Source organism: Cyrtonyx montezumae, unplaced genomic scaffold, assembly GCF_038088225.1.
Source record: "Cyrtonyx montezumae isolate F1298 unplaced genomic scaffold, pur_monq_1.0 scaffold_24, whole genome shotgun sequence".
Lineage (NCBI taxonomy): Eukaryota > Metazoa > Chordata > Aves > Galliformes > Odontophoridae > Cyrtonyx > Cyrtonyx montezumae.
The window spans coordinates 1,880,828-1,896,695 of NW_027071981.1; the positions used below are offsets into that span (position 1 = coordinate 1,880,828).

Consider the following 15,868-nt stretch of genomic DNA (forward strand, 5'->3'; position numbering starts at 1 on the left):
AATAACTTAATTATAAATCAACGTACTGCAAATATAACTGTATTCTTACTTATCTGGAATTTTAACTCAACTATAAAAGTCACAATGTGTAACTGCACCAAGTCATGCTGCTGCTAGACAACAGCTTTAATGATGTTTAGCTTCTAAGATTAACACACTAACAAACTGAGTTGGATATGCTTAAAGTTCAGTATTTTTGTTATGTTGAGTCAACATATTTCGATAAAATCATAACAAAAGCAATATATTAAAAAGATGATGGTTTCTGTAGGTCTGTACAAAAAGGTGGTCATAGACTTCCAGGACTGCAGCACTTTCAAAATGAGTACAGAAAAGTGAAGAGGCTCCCTCTACCTTTCAGCTATAAAGTGAACATTGCTCATTAGTCATCTAAGTGATATAATGAGAGAAAATGAAAAAAGGAAATTAGACAGAATTGAGGAAGTGATATTTCAGTAAAATCCTTCAACAATCAGCAATTCATTTGCATCACTTATGCTCAGGGCTGGTTACATGAACCAGAGCCTACAACTCAATGTTTCAATAAAATAGCTGCAATCTTAACAAATCATATTTAATTAAGTCATGTTTAAAGTGTGTCATGTCAGTTGTCTACACGATCAGACAATAAACCTTATCTTTTAGCTTTGGATATACATGTACACTACATATATAGCACAGCTTATCAGCAGACCAGCTGCATTGAGAAGGCTATTTTCAACCGTGCTTTCAGTTAAACTATCCTAATGCTGTGCTGCAGCCTTTTTCAAACAGGTATCTTAACACACCAGTCACCTTCAAATGTAATCTCACATACTAGAAGAGAAGTCACTTCAGAGACTTGCATCTCTCTTTCACAATCATCTGGGTAAGTGTAAACTTCAGTACTTTGCCAGTGTAGTGTATTTTCCTGGATATTTTTACAACCAGCTGCTGCTCAGGGGGAAGCACAGGATTTCACAGTCCTGTTCCATGTAATAAAAAACTCTTCACTAGCTCTATGTTAGCTGAGTGAAATAACTATCAGACAGTAAGTGTTATAGTATGCAGTCCAAGTAGGTGTTCTTAACTGTAAGTAGCGTTAAAAATATCCCGTCAGATCACAACTTGGTTTTCGACAATCTATCTGGTTCCTGTGTCTTTGCAAAGCCAAGCTGTTTCAGATAAACTTGTTGCATGCAGTGTGCTGTCGACACTCATCCGTTCTTAAAAACAAATTTCTGGCCTCCCTGTGATGTAGTACACATAAGCAATGTCTTTTAAGATTCTGTACAGCATGCTCTTCTCTACTTAGGCTTCCATTCTGTATCCTTCTCATACAGTTCATATGTCCAACCTACACAAATCCAATCTTTGCACACCCCTTTTATTTATAAATTTCTACATAATCCTTGTAGGTATTGGCTTATCCAAGGACGTGGCAAAGTCACTTCAATAGTCAGACAATTATTCTTTCAACAACAGTGTGGCCCAGCAAGACGAAGTAGGAATTGCTCAATAGCCTTCACAGCCAAACCACTCTCCCACCTTACAGTGACAGGTAGAACATAGCATTCTTGTAACAGGTGTTTGCCAGTGTCTAAGCACAGAGCTTCAAAACTATTTTTAGATCAGAACTATCCTTAAATCTTAAAAGATTTTTTTTTAACTGTATCCTGGGATACAGTTAATACATAGTGATACAGCTAGTTAATAGAGAAAATAACTAAGATAAGAACTTGGTCCTGAAATTAAATATATTTAGATTAGAAAGAGACTGCACATACTACTTATAAATCAAGGAATGAGAGGTATATATGTTCTAATCAATCGTTCCACGGCTAGAAATATGACACTTTCAAATATAGAGATCTGCAACCAAGACAGAGGGGAAATAAAATGACATAAATAAAGAACAAAAGATGACACTATCTTGTAGTCTTCACAGTTTGTCATTGTTCTTCTCTTACCTGCCCTTCACGAGAAAACTTAAAGGGTGGCTTGTGCTTAATAACGCTTGTAGCGAGGCGAAGAAGTCCTGTAAGCCCATCATCTTCAATATTGCCATCTTGATGGTCAAGGATTTCTCTGCTATATATATATACATACACACAAATATAAAAGAAATATTAAACCACTATTTTTTTCACTACCAATACATACAATACAATTTATAAGAGAAATGACTGCTACCAAACCATACCTCCGAATGCAGTCAGCAAGATGTCTTGCAAGTGCATCCAGATCAAGCAGCGTGGTCTGATTAAAAAGAAACAAAATGGAATTTAAATGAAAAAGAATTATGTACTTCATGGATAAAAATGGATTTTGGATAAAAATGTGCTAATACACATGGAATATCAGGGACAATGAAAACTCGTATTTTAAGTGTTTTTGTAAGATTTTAATACACTTATAGAAACATGATACAATCGTTTTTTAATTCAGTGATGTGGAGATGAAATTGCTCTTTCAATTCCAGATCTTGAAAATATACTATCATATGGGAAAAAAACAAACCACTGAATAGTACTATTTTAAAGAAAAGTGTTTGTTAGCTCTCACATGGATACATACTGTGTCATTTGAAGTTTCAAAAGACCAATTATCATTTCTTGCAGAACTTGACAAAAAAGTTAACTTAAACTTAATTCATATAAGATACTTCAAGAGATGTGAATAGCTTCCCTAACCTTTGCTAACTGGCTGTTAACTAAATTTTTTCTCTCAAATTTCTGCCTCTTTAAAATGCACTGAAATTATCAAAAACCAATCTCTCCTAAGTAACTAACACATTCACAATGTCTCAATTTCCCATAGTTCACCCTCCTTGCGTATTATACCCAATCCTCTCTTCTCAACTCTGCAATGCACATACCTTGTAGCTCCCTTTGGTCAAGAGCTGCTAACACACACATGAGAAAGCAGTAAAGGGAATGATCGAAGAGCTGTTCCTCACAGTTCACTACACCTTCAGTAAAAATCTCTTAACTCTTATGTAAAAGTAATCTGAATACCCAAATTCCTAAAGCAAACATTTTAATGACTGCAAAGCAAAACCTACCTGACTTGCATCTTTGACATGTATGTTATCAATCAGTTTGCACAGCAGCCAAAAATATTCCTTACAACCTGGTCGCAGCACTGACTCTTCTTCATAATCCTCAATCTGTGTTGAGAAATAACTTTTTTAGACTGTACTGAAACAACTTTTATAATAAGTGTACTAGAGCAGTGTAGTAAATGTATAACCGTTCCAATATAACATTACTTTCTACAAACTCATAGAAGCACAATATTTTATAATGATGGCAATGCACATTTAGTTTTCCCTGTGAAATACTTACCATTGTTCTTCAAGACTGTCACTATGATCTGTCAAAATGTTGAGAAGAAGTTATTATTAACTTTGTCCTCACACTTCACAGTCATACAAGGCCAAGGAGAGACTATTCCCTCTGATAAATTAGAAAAATGGCAACGATGGACATGGAGAAGGCTGGGATACTAAATAAGTTCTTTGCAAAACTCAGTCTTCACTGGGTTTCAGGCTTCCCCTGTATCTCAAGTCCTTAAAACTCTGTGTGAGAGTTGGGAGACCAAAACATCACCCACTTAAAGAAGAAAGCATGTTCAAGACCACATGATAAAGACTGAATTTGACCAAGCCTATGAGGTCACAGAATCCTGAAGAAACTGGCATACCTTTAACATATTCAAAAAGTCATGGCTGTCAGAAGAAGTCCCCCTGCTGACTGGAATAAAGGAAACTACATTCCAAGTTTTAACAGAGGAAAGAGAGAAAGGAAGATCTGTGGAACTTTAAGATGGTGAGCCTTACATTTCTACATGACAAGACTGTGGAACAGAGCATCCCTGCAGGAAAGGACTTGGGAGTCCTGGCAGACAAAAACTTGCACATGAGCCAGTAACATATGCTTACAGCCCAAAAGTCCAACTACAAACTGTGCTGCATCAGAAGACAGTTGGCCAGCAAGGCACAGGAAGCAACTGTCTCCCTCCACTCAGAGAACTGAGTTCAGGCCTGGGGCTCCCAGCACAAGAAAGACATAAAAGTGTTAAAGCAGGTCCGGAAGAAGGCCGTGAAGATGATGACAGAACTGGAACACCTCTCCTACAAAGAGAGGTTGAAGGAGCAGGGCTTGTCTACCTCAGAGAAATGAAGGCTCCAGGGAGACCTCACTGCAGCCTTCCACTATTTAAAGGGAGCTTATCAACAGGAGTGAGACTGACTTTTTATATGATCTGACAGCAACAGGACAAGCAGGAATGCTTCTAATCTACTAAAAAAAGGAGGTTTAGGTTAGATTATTAGGAGGAAGTTTTTTACTCAAGAGGGTAGAGAGGCACTGGAATGGGTTACCCAGAGAAGTAGTGGATGCTCCATCCCCTGAACCAGTCAAAGCCAGGCTGGATGGCGTCCTGAGCAGCCTGATCCAGTGGGTGGCAACCAGTCCACAGTGGAAGACCCAGATGATTTTTAAGGTCCCTTCCAAACTAAGCTACTCTATGAAGTGCTCTCCCTCAGATTTACATTGGACGAAGTGAGCAGAGCCTTCCCTGCCTGTCAGGATAGGTGGCAGCAGACAGAGCTACTTTAAAGGATCACCCAAGAAAGGAAGAGGTCACAGTCTGGTAATAAGGAATTGTTTATCCCTTTTTAATGATCAGGGCTCACCAAATACTCCAGAGGAGGTAGTCTCCACGTAGCGATTCTTCCCTTGCAGCTACCAGCCCTTACACAAGGTTAGAGAGGATTGGAGCCTGGCTCCACCCATCGGGTCCTGCAGGTGAACTGCTTGCACCTGTGCTCCCAGGACTGGCTACATCCCTTCACCAGGTGCTCTGTCACTAGTTCAGGCTGTTACCTAACTGTTCCCATGCAAAATGAATTTAGGCAGAATCCTGAAGATTATTTCAACTATGAATCCACACATGTCAATGTTCAGAGTTCTTCCTGAATTAGATTTGGAACCATCCCATAGTATCTTTTCTACTTAGTGTAGCCATGAGAACAATAATACAGCAACAGAAAAAACAGAAGCAATTATTAATGGAACAACAGTAACACTTTACTGCAACAACAAAGGGCACCTATACAAGTATATAATTATGCACCGGTTTGTTTATGGACTTACTAAAGGAAGTTGGTGCATATTTTGAAAAGAAGGCATTACTTCCTAATAGAAATTATATGGATGACAAAGTTCAAAGCAAAAGCATCTTCAAAGTGATGTTTTACATTTCTCCAAGCAGGTCTGAATTACTGCAGTGTCACAGTTTTAACTACTTAACCTGTTCAGTTTCTGAAAGCGTATGAACCAAAGGTCTTAACATCGTGGAGTATCTGAAACTGTACATCAGAGATAACAATGGTATTTTCTACCATTATTCTACTTTTATATTAACAAATATAAGGTTAAATACATCTTGTAATTCCTGAAAATTCTTACCTGGATAGGTTTTAGAGCTTGAGCATCAGGAAGAAATTTTAATAACGTTGATGCAGCCAGCAGCAGAAAGGACCGATTAATTGAGTCTCCTCCGTCGAGGCCAGAAAGAGATAACTTGTATAAACCATTGCATGACTCATGACGAACAGCAGTCTTTGTCAAAAATAAATAAATGAAGTGATAACATACATTATTTTGAAGATTAATTCTTTTTCAGACTTCCCTAATTTTACAATTAAGTTTCTCTCGTAATACCTATCTGGTGATCAGGACAGTATGCCTTTCGGAAAACATCTACACAAAAGATATCCTTGAAATAAAGAAGCCAAGGAAATTACTTAAGGTTAGGCAAAGATTCATTTATGATAAGTATTTTTATATCAACTCTCATTCCCTTTATTTTGTGATAAAGAGTACAGCTGAAAAGAACACCATAATGGCAGAAGTATATTTAGATTAATCCATGTTGGAGTGCATCACCCAGAAATTTTTGATGAATCGCAATAAATGAATTAACTTCAAAAGCCAAGAACAAAGATGTGAGTCTAAAAACTGGTCTGCAATCAACCCATGAATGTGCCATTTTACACTGTATTACCTCTTAAGCAGGATTGCAAGACAACGATTCAGTGTCTGCTTACTTTCAGCAGGAAACAATGTGTTTTGAATTGAATGGAAGCTTGACACATATCATGCACTAATTAGTAATGCAATGATCTCTTCTTTAACATACCTCTGGAATAAGAAGTGTAAGCTTCTTTAGCCAGTCTTGCAAATAATCGCTGTCTGCCAGACTCGATTTCACTGAGGAACAGCAGTGAGCCCAACTCACCAAAAGCCACATTGAATAATGTGTAACTAAAAGAAAATCAGATGAGAGTAAATCATACTGCAAGAAAATAAACTTCTTATGTTGAAGAGTTATATAGAACCAGCAACATATGATATTTACCTCAATCACATTAAAATATATGGCTAAATCCTTATTGGCATATAAGATACTATCTCAGCTCAGAATTTTACCAGTATGCCTACTGAAGACTGATCATCATACTACTTACCACAGTTAAATTAGATTGAGTATTAAGAGTCTGAGGCACAACACGTTCCTGCATCTCTAATTCTTAAGTAGTGAAGAGCTGGTACTTGCTGAGGGATTGCATCAGGTCTTAGCATGAGCATTTTTCTGAACTAAAATATTTTAGTCCCAGATATAGTATAGCATTTACTGAAAATTCAGACTCATGACATAAATGTCTACGTATAGGACAGAACAAAGTGAAAACATGAAAGGCAATGTATAAGCCTAGGAGGACCTACCTATATTTATGCACACTGACTCAGTATATTGTGTGATTACTCTAATACAGACCTATCTAGCACATGACATTTAACCTTTCCTGGGAATCCTCCACAAGAAGGCTAGACAGGGCAGCTTTAAAGAATTCTGGGCACAAATGATTTCTGTAAACCAGAATGAAGGTGACAAATTATGGGACCACATATATTCATCTCTCTGAGAGAGAAGAATGCAGATGATCGCAAACCACTTTTCTCGAGATGAAGATATAACTGCCATGCAAAATTTCAATCATATAAACAATTTCTAGAGAAGGAAAGACATGCAAGTTTGGACCTCTGTTTTCTGACTCAGATTGTAACTGCCCTCACGTTTCGAAGGAACACAACTTCACAGCATGATAATGGTGGAATGAATCAAACAATCTGTTGATCTTCGTTATATTTTTAATAGTAGTAGTTCAATAGTATACGTCTAATTTTTAGCACTGACCTTCATGTCTTGATCTGTGATCAGACTGAGCTTTCAACACCCTGGACAGGAAGAAGACAAAGCCATTTGAACTTCGTCACAGATCATAACATACTCAGAAATGTAAGCATGTAGGAGAAACACTGTTGGTATTTGTAAACACCACACGAAGAAAACAAATACTTGACTCCTAAAAGGATTCATATCTTCCAGTATTCAAAATCAGCAGTAATAATACAGCTATCAGGATCTCCAAATCACCCCCTTAAAGCTGTACTGACTACAAGAAAAAAACAATAACCACAACCCCTTTATCCAAGAATGACAGGATATAAAACAGATCCAAGAACAAGAACAGAAGAAAGCTAGTGCTTATCGTGGAAAACCACATTTTGAACAAATCTTTTTGAACATTAGACAAATTTAAATGCTCATATTTACTTATATTTTTAAAAATTGCAGCAAAAGGTTATGAAATGGAAAACATTATGTATGTACTTAAAACTACTCTTTTAACTCAGCTAGAGGTCAAACTTAGGCACGGTTGTAAACCTGGCTGAAAAAGCTCTAAATATCCTTATTAAAAATATGGGAAAACACATTACGTGTTATTTGGAGTCATGTAAGTAATTTTAGACTGAATTTGTCAAATCCTTTACATCCTTAGCTTCGCTCCAACTCTGTCACTATCCAGTCTTACAGAGACTCACTTTGCTCAGGACAAAAGGAAAGAACCACTAGTAACTATACATATTCTGAAGATAAAATTTTGCATTCCACGCATATACAGTCAATAAAATAACAACAGGAATTTTAATAGTACATCCTGTACGTACTTCGTAGCTCCAGGTCATACACCCTGGAGAACAACTGGTTAAACAAGGACTTCTGTGGTGGACTGATAACTAGACCAGTGGGTGTTTTGGTTTTATTTAATTATTCTTGGAAATTTGTTTAGTTCAATGATTGTTTTATTGCTGATGACCATTGAGAGTTCTCTCCACTGTTCTTAAGTGAAGATTAACTATCTAAAGAAGTGACTACAAAAAGCAAATTAAAACCTACAGACTTAAATTTCTGATACAGGTTTTAACTGGAACTACAACTGGAAAAGCTAATTGTTCCACTTAACACAATCAAGAAAAATGTGCACACTTTATTAGCTTTATAACAAAAATAAGGAGAGATTGTACCTGGGTGCCAAGTTGTCATACGTATAAGCAACTGACATAAGTCGCTGAATCAAACTGGTTCCCTGGACAAGTACAAGAAACACCTTTAAAAATTGAAGTCAAAAGAAAAAAAAAACAAAAAACAACCAGTTAATATAACAACAAGCTTTTTGATCTGTTTTTTAAATTATACAGCGTGAAATCTAAAAACAAAGACTCCTGAACAGAGGAACAACAGCAAGAGAAATAATAACATCTCCGCAGTACATAGTTCTATTCTTTATTAAAGCAGATCTAAAATCTTGCATTTCACTGAGTATGTCTAGATGCTAAACTTTCACTCTTTAACACAGAAAAGCAATGTAACTGAGCAGAAAATTGTTTATTCAATCCTTTTAGTAAAGACACGGTGTAGTTCTTTAAATCACAGTAACTTCCTTATAAAAAAATCTTAGGCTTAAGGAAACACTGTCAGGAGTAAGGTTGGGTATGTAAATTTCTCTTGTATCAACACATTTTACTGACCACTCATCCATTTAAATTATTTATCTTTAGAGTGCTTCTGACAGGCTCCAGAGAATTTCACATCCAAGTCTGAAAAGAAAGTCTTAGGAAGTCTTTTAATGTATTTAAATTGCTAAGCTTCTGCAATCAATATCTACCAATGACAATTACAAATTTAAACATAGATTTAGATACTAGTAACAGCATTCACACACGTGTCCAATTCTAAAAAGGAGTTAATACATTCACTAATTCCCATTCATAGGAGCAGCTTTGGCAATTTAGGTATCTATTTTAACAAAATTATTTCAGCTCTATAGAATACTTAGGTTCTTTCCATGTGTAACGATGCCAAATGGGAAGTTAGGCTACAGCTCAAAGTTCAATCTACTCTTGTCTTGCAGCCATAGTTGGTCCTGAGCCCAAGAGCAATCAATTAACAGCAGCTGACACCAAAATACTATTGATTAAGAATCAGGTTTGGTCTGAATTTAGAAATAAGCAAGCAAGAATCTAAGAGGAAGATTTGCAGGTTTAGGTAAATTTATCATACACTTGCTCAAATATCCTTAGTAGAAGTTACTCTACATTTAGCCTGCACTAAAGGAACCTGAAATGCATTTGACAATGATAAGGACAGCATGTATGAAAGGTTACCATGAAAACAGGAGCAATTAGTTTTGAAAATAAAATCTAAGAAATAGGGGTATAGCACTGGAATTCTGAAATCCCCGTATCACGTACACCCACCAGTCATCAAAAAGTCTTTTGGTTCTAGATTATAAAATTGGCAGGTTGAAAACAAGTAAAATTAAATTACTACAGTTTAGAGGAGAACAGTACATAGGATACAGATAAGCATTAGTAACTTTTTCAATCATCATTCTATTATCAAAATCAAGGCTTCATACAACAAGGAAGTCATCTGAAGTTCACAGAACAGCCACAATACTTATCCCTTACCTCTGTTAAGCGAGGTATGTGAAGGCCCTTCACATGGTCACTTGCAGTCTTCCGTGATTTGCCAGGCCATGTTCTTTTTCTGTGACTCTCTGCTACACCAGACCAGGCAAAGACATCATGGTAAGCTAAATCCAGATCTGAAGGATCAACTGCAAACTGGCATATCAGCTTCAGCAAGCAAGCAAGGCAGTCCAGCTGCCACTGTGAATAAGAAAATGAATTTTTATTTTTTCAGTATTTTGCCAATAATTTTATTCCTACTACAGAATTAGAAATGAAAAACTTAAGCAAGCTATAAAGGAAAAAAGAGCTAGAACTTTAAGTGGAAACACCTCACAGGAATAGATGCTAAAAAAAATAAACTAAAAACTTCTTACAAGAGAACATGTACACAATCTAGTCCTATTAAATAATGTGTTCAAGACATTCTACTGTTCTATCCATGAAATAACATGGAGGAAATAGTACACTGCATCTAATTACAGCACAGGGCATGACATACAGAAGTGCTTTATAGTAGAATATATTTCAGCACAAACAGTAGATAGCATTTCAAAATGCCATTTTGCATTGTAACGTCACTTGATAGAGTTGAAAACCACTGATCTATTTAGTAACTCAAGATCAGTTTACACTGCTTTCTGCTGTCCAGCTGTAGCCAAACAGCACACTGTCAACTCCACCAGTAAGAAGAGCATTCTGAAATAAAATTAACAGAACAAGAGCACAGTTTCACAGTAATACATGTCAGCTGTCTAGCATGTACTCATATAAGTAAACAAGATCTGTGTAAGTTCAGGAATCTGTATTTGGCACTTTCCTGAACTATCTATTATTTTCACAGTGATGTGGGCTTTTGTGGACAAACCATCAAAAGCCATCACACCATCTTCTGCTTTTAAAGAAGCAAGAGACAATGACAATTTGTTTCTGTTTCTAATATCGAAACAATTCTAGAAGGACACATCAAAGTCTTCTTAGAACTTGGTAACTGCTGTGAATTTTATATGCATATGTCTGTTGCATTATTGTCTATGCTTATTTCCTATTTTATAGGAAATTAAATAAATTTTAACTTATTACAGAAATGTAAATATAACCAAGAGCGATATCAGTGGAAGTCTTATGAGTGACAGAGATCTTATTCTGGAGAAAAAGGGTGAATAATCACCTACCACAGTCCATGACTCCCGTTCTTTAGGCTCCAAGATTCCAGAATTAAAAATTTCTAGTAATTGTTGGAGCCCTCCAGCAGCAACAAACTGTAAGAATATCATGGTACCAATTTGAGAAAAATCAAATACAGTAGATGCCAATCTAAACTTTATAAATAAAAGAATAAAAAATCTGATCAAATACTCATCAAAACAGAAAAAACCCTTACACTCAACTATGACAAATTTACAGGTCTGACAATACAGAAAAAATTTTATATGCTGTACTTAAAGTTCAAGTAATAAACTCTAAGATAATGTTTCAAGTGGGATTTCATTTTACATCTTTTCAAAAAACGACATTATTTATCACAGAATACTGCAGAAAAATCAAACCTTGCAGCTCCATGTGTTTTTACTGTTTTCTATTTGATCTTCACTTGAATCATCTGAGTCTGGGTAAAGATCACTATAACTTCCCTGAAGATAAAAAAATAGTAACAAACCATTACAAAAACAGTTAAAGATTCAAAATACTGTAAAATGACTCATCAATATATAGTTTGGTTCAGAGAGAAAAATGTATTTTGTGTAAGAAAATATATTACCGTAGATTCACGTCTTATTCTTCTGTTGGGCTTTCCCAGAGCTTCAACAATTTCCAGGGCATACAAAAGTTTATGGGCACTTTTTATTCGCAAAAGATCCTTCCAGCTAATGCCATCAATACCCTTAGAAAATAAAGGCAAGAAACAGCAGTTACATTAATACTTATTTAAGAAATGCAATGAAAGAGTTTTTCAAGTGAATGACAAGTTCTTTGGTTTTTCATTTCATCTATTATTTGAAATTATGCAATTTAAAGCATATTTCTATATACAGTTAATAATTTGAATAACAAGAATCTGGCAGTGATACTGCAAGATTATTAAAATCATACACAATTTTGAAGTAGAAGAACTGAACATTATTTGGCTGAATTATAATTCCTGCCAAAATTTCCACATGAGCATCTAGACAGAACTGTAATAGCTAAGAACAATAATAAATGACTTCAAGATCTTCAATACAGGCAAACTCCTCATCTAGTGGGCAAGTCAGACACTTGGTAAGTAGCAATTTTTAAACTTGTAGAACAGGCCACAGAAAAAGGGTTCCTATCACAACAGTCATGATGTTAAAATTAACAGATGAAAAACCATCATTTCAGTTCAAACAAGAGGATTGTGACAACTTGTATTCACTATTCACTTTTTTTTTTTTAAGAAATAATACAAACAAACTTCATGAACTGAAACAATATATGTCTAATTTATTTCTGAGTAACAATTAGGTTTGTTCATTACATTTATTTGTGTCTGAATGTACTTCACATACTCACTTTGGGGTAAACTGAACTAAAACACTGAACACTAAAACATCTCTGTACAATACAGACAAAAATATAAAACAAGCACTTGTTTACCTGTTCATCTGAAATATTCTGGAATGCCTGCAACATATTAGGGCACGTTGGTAGAAGCATTAACAGTTCCCAAACACGTCTGGATAAGTTTTCTGCGTGGAGATGGAGTTCTTCACATTTTGCACTCTGAAAAAAACGAAGAACAACCACTTTTACTGTGAAGTTATTTGTGAAAATGACCTTACTTAAAATTTCAAAGTCCAAAAACCTTTTAATTAAGAAAAAAATACTTTATCTGTTTTCTATGTAATGTAAATTCATTAATAGACCACAGGGGTAGAAATCTCACTAGAATCAGCAAAAAATTAAGGTGTATTATCTTCATAGCATGCCACACATCATGAAATTTTTGACTATAAATAACATTTTAAAACAGACTACCATTTTAAATATACCAATGGTTCTTTAATTCCACACAAGCTAATGATGGCATGTAGGACATAAAACTTTAGGATTTGTAATAAAAATTTACTAACCTTCCTTCAAGTAATAGACTTCTATTTTTATTCACCAAAAGTAATTCACCTTAAATAATCAACATCTGTTTTTGAAAATTAGAGCTTCTCCAGTATACAGAACACTTTAAATGATAGCAAAACAATATTAGGACAAATATGGAAAATCATACTAATGAGCTTAACACATGAAATTGCATATACATCAAAATACAGTAATGATATGTAAGAAATACGTTTGATAAGAAGGAGATCCACTTAAATATAATTATTGTAATAACACTGCCCTACATTACCTCAGTATCTTCCATAGATACTTCTCCAGAAGGAGGTTTAAAGGAAGCTAGCATCTCTAACAGATCAAAAAGGGTAGTAAGATGAGGTTCTTGCAAGAGTAAAAGCATTGGAATGTTGTCCTTTTGAGGAGGAGGTAGGCAAGATGCTGGAAGCTGAACACCTTCACCTTTACGTTCTCTCCTTGGTGCTCCCAAGGATACAAATACCATCTAGAAACAAAGAGAAACAACAACTTCAAAATGCATGTTAAAATCACAGGGTGTTTTCAACAGCATCAGAATTAGGAACTTGACATTAAGATACATCAACATCTTTAGCATCAAAGATTCCTGATGAGCACCTGCCATAAGTCTTGCTTTGGTTTTCCTTTCACTCGAGGCACTTACGGTACCATTGCATACACAGTGGTACTACAAGCAAGCTAATAAAAACTAATCCAGAAGAAAATAAGTTGTTTCAAAGGACTGGACTAACGTTATCCAGAGTACAGCAGCACAAACAGCACTGTTGTTGGAAAAACTGAGATTAGTTCTAAAGGCATAATCACACTGAAGAAAGCCTTCTCAGATTTAATGTTCCTGCTGACCAGTTACTATTTCCATATATTGATCACACACAGACATTCAAACTCAATCATAAAATTAATAGGCTATCCTGTGTTGGAAATGATCATCAAGTACAGATTCTGGTAATACGTAGGACCACCCAAACCCTGTGACTGACAGTACTGCCTAACACTCCTTGAACTCAGTCAGCTTGTGACCATGACTAATGCCCAAGGAAGGCCGTTCCATGCCCATCACCCTCTGGTGAAAAACCTTCCCCTAAGTCCTAGACTGATTCTCTCCAGGGCAGCTCCCTGCCACTCTCCTGGGTCCTGTTGCTGCCCCCAGAGATCAGAGATCAGCCCCTGCACTTCAGTGTCCTTCTAATCTCTTCAAGGCCTCCCGGCCATTGAGTGATTCAACAGCTCCTTTCCATTTAGAGTCATCCACAAGTCCTGTACCCATTTCACTGATGAGAACTTAAAAGGGAATTGGCCCTAAAACGGAGCCCCACAGAAACCTACTAGTGCCTGGCTGGCAGTCTGATTTAACCCTATTTATATAACCTTTTGGGCGAGACTCATCAGCCAGCTGTTCTCCCATCATGTTCTATTTTTGTCTAGCGGTACACTGGACATTTTGTTCAGAAGGATGCCATAAGAAACAGCATCAAAAGCTTTGCTGAAATTCAGAGACTGCATCAACTGGCTTCCCTTGGGAATCCTGTCATAAAGGAGATTAAGCTCATTAAACTTTACATTCCTCTGAACCTGCAAATCCATGCCATCTGTGACCAACAAACGCACTGTCTTTCAGATGTTTTTCAGTAATTCTCAGCATAATTTCCTCCATAATTCATACTGGAACACAGGGAGTTCTATATGAACACAAAAAGGAACTTCTTCACTTTGAGGGTGACAGAACACTGGTTCAAGCTGCCCAGGGTTGGTGGTAGAGTTTTTTTTCCTGGAGATAGTCAAAAAACACCTTGATGCTTTCCTGTGCAACTTACTCCAGGGAATCCACTTTAGCAGAGCAGTTAAGATGATCCTCAGAGGTCCCTTTCAATCCTTACAATTCTGCAAAAATTTTGCTGAGAACAGATGAGACTAAATATTACTATTCTTTCATGTCCTGCTAGCACAAGAATTCACCTGGATGTCCCGTAGTTCAACTCTGTAAAGTCTGATCTATGTTAACGTGAAAAAATATAAAAATAAAAAAAGAGTTCTTCCTTTTCTATCAGCTTAATTCATTTAGCAAAGTGGAAAAAGAAGAAAGATACAGCCTAAGAGATTGCTCAATTTGAAACAGCAACACTTAACACAGACTAACCTCTACAATTGCTAACAGCCAACAATGGCACATATAAGCTTATCAGTGACTGACCATCTTTCTAAAAGTTTACAGATCTTTGAAGGCGTACAGTAATAAGCTCTGGTTTTTTTTTTTAGATATAAGAAAGTACACAATGATTGGATGCAAAGATCTGTTACAGTTTTATCTCCCTAAAAAGGTCATTCACATTCATACAAATCAAACCTAGGCTTTTCTGCCCTGTAGTCTTCAGTGAGCTTCAGTAAAAACAAAATACCTACAAATAAGCATTATAACATGCTTCAGATTTAAATCATGGAAGGAGAGCACTAGTCACTTCTACTATGGAATTAATACATCTTCAGTAATTTGGATAAGATGTGGGTGCTTGATTCTGTGTTCACCGTTCCCTCATTCTCCTTGCTTAATGGAAAAAAAATCAAGATTTTTCCTTCCACTCCTTGAGTTTTCAAATCTGCAGACATAACCAGAATTAGGCTTTTAAAATTATTAGAAATTTTTTTTTAATGGCTAGCAACATTAGCAAAGACTGATGGTTTGAGCTCATAGGACATATATGTCAGAGAGTAATAAACAACTAGTTTCAGAAGACTGTAGGATGTTCTGTAGAGAAAAATAATACCAGGTCTAAATTACCCAAAAAGGGTAATGATCACAGTCCAGTTAAAGAAAGAAAGATTTGCTCACCTATCCCAAGGATCAGGGCTCACCAAATACTCCAAAGGAAGCAACCTCCAAGAAGAGATCCTTC

At 36.1% G+C, this 15,868-nt stretch overlaps 1 protein-coding gene across 8 annotated transcripts in view; it reads right to left on the reverse strand.

Moving 5' to 3' along the window:
* Positions 1-15,868, reverse strand: part of USP34 (ubiquitin specific peptidase 34) — a 133,124-nt gene that overhangs the window by 39,082 nt on the left and 78,174 nt on the right. For 7 of the 8 annotated variants that reach the window (XM_065739436.1, XM_065739432.1, XM_065739434.1 and 4 more), the window contains 13 exons: positions 13,234-13,443; positions 12,483-12,608; positions 11,626-11,748; positions 11,414-11,497; positions 11,039-11,125; positions 9,864-10,064; positions 8,418-8,500; positions 7,246-7,286; positions 6,187-6,311; positions 5,454-5,606; positions 3,044-3,148; positions 2,183-2,238; positions 1,950-2,070 (listed from right to left, as the gene is read on the reverse strand). In XM_065739436.1, the coding sequence (XP_065595508.1) occupies positions 1,950-2,070; positions 2,183-2,238; positions 3,044-3,148; positions 5,454-5,606; positions 6,187-6,311; positions 7,246-7,286; positions 8,418-8,500; positions 9,864-10,064; positions 11,039-11,125; positions 11,414-11,497; positions 11,626-11,748; positions 12,483-12,608; positions 13,234-13,443 (1,515 nt within the window). The remainder of the gene's footprint in view (positions 1-1,949; positions 2,071-2,182; positions 2,239-3,043; positions 3,149-5,453; positions 5,607-6,186; positions 6,312-7,245; positions 7,287-8,417; positions 8,501-9,863; positions 10,065-11,038; positions 11,126-11,413; positions 11,498-11,625; positions 11,749-12,482; positions 12,609-13,233; positions 13,444-15,868) is intronic. The other variant, XM_065739433.1, reaches the window with a different exon arrangement.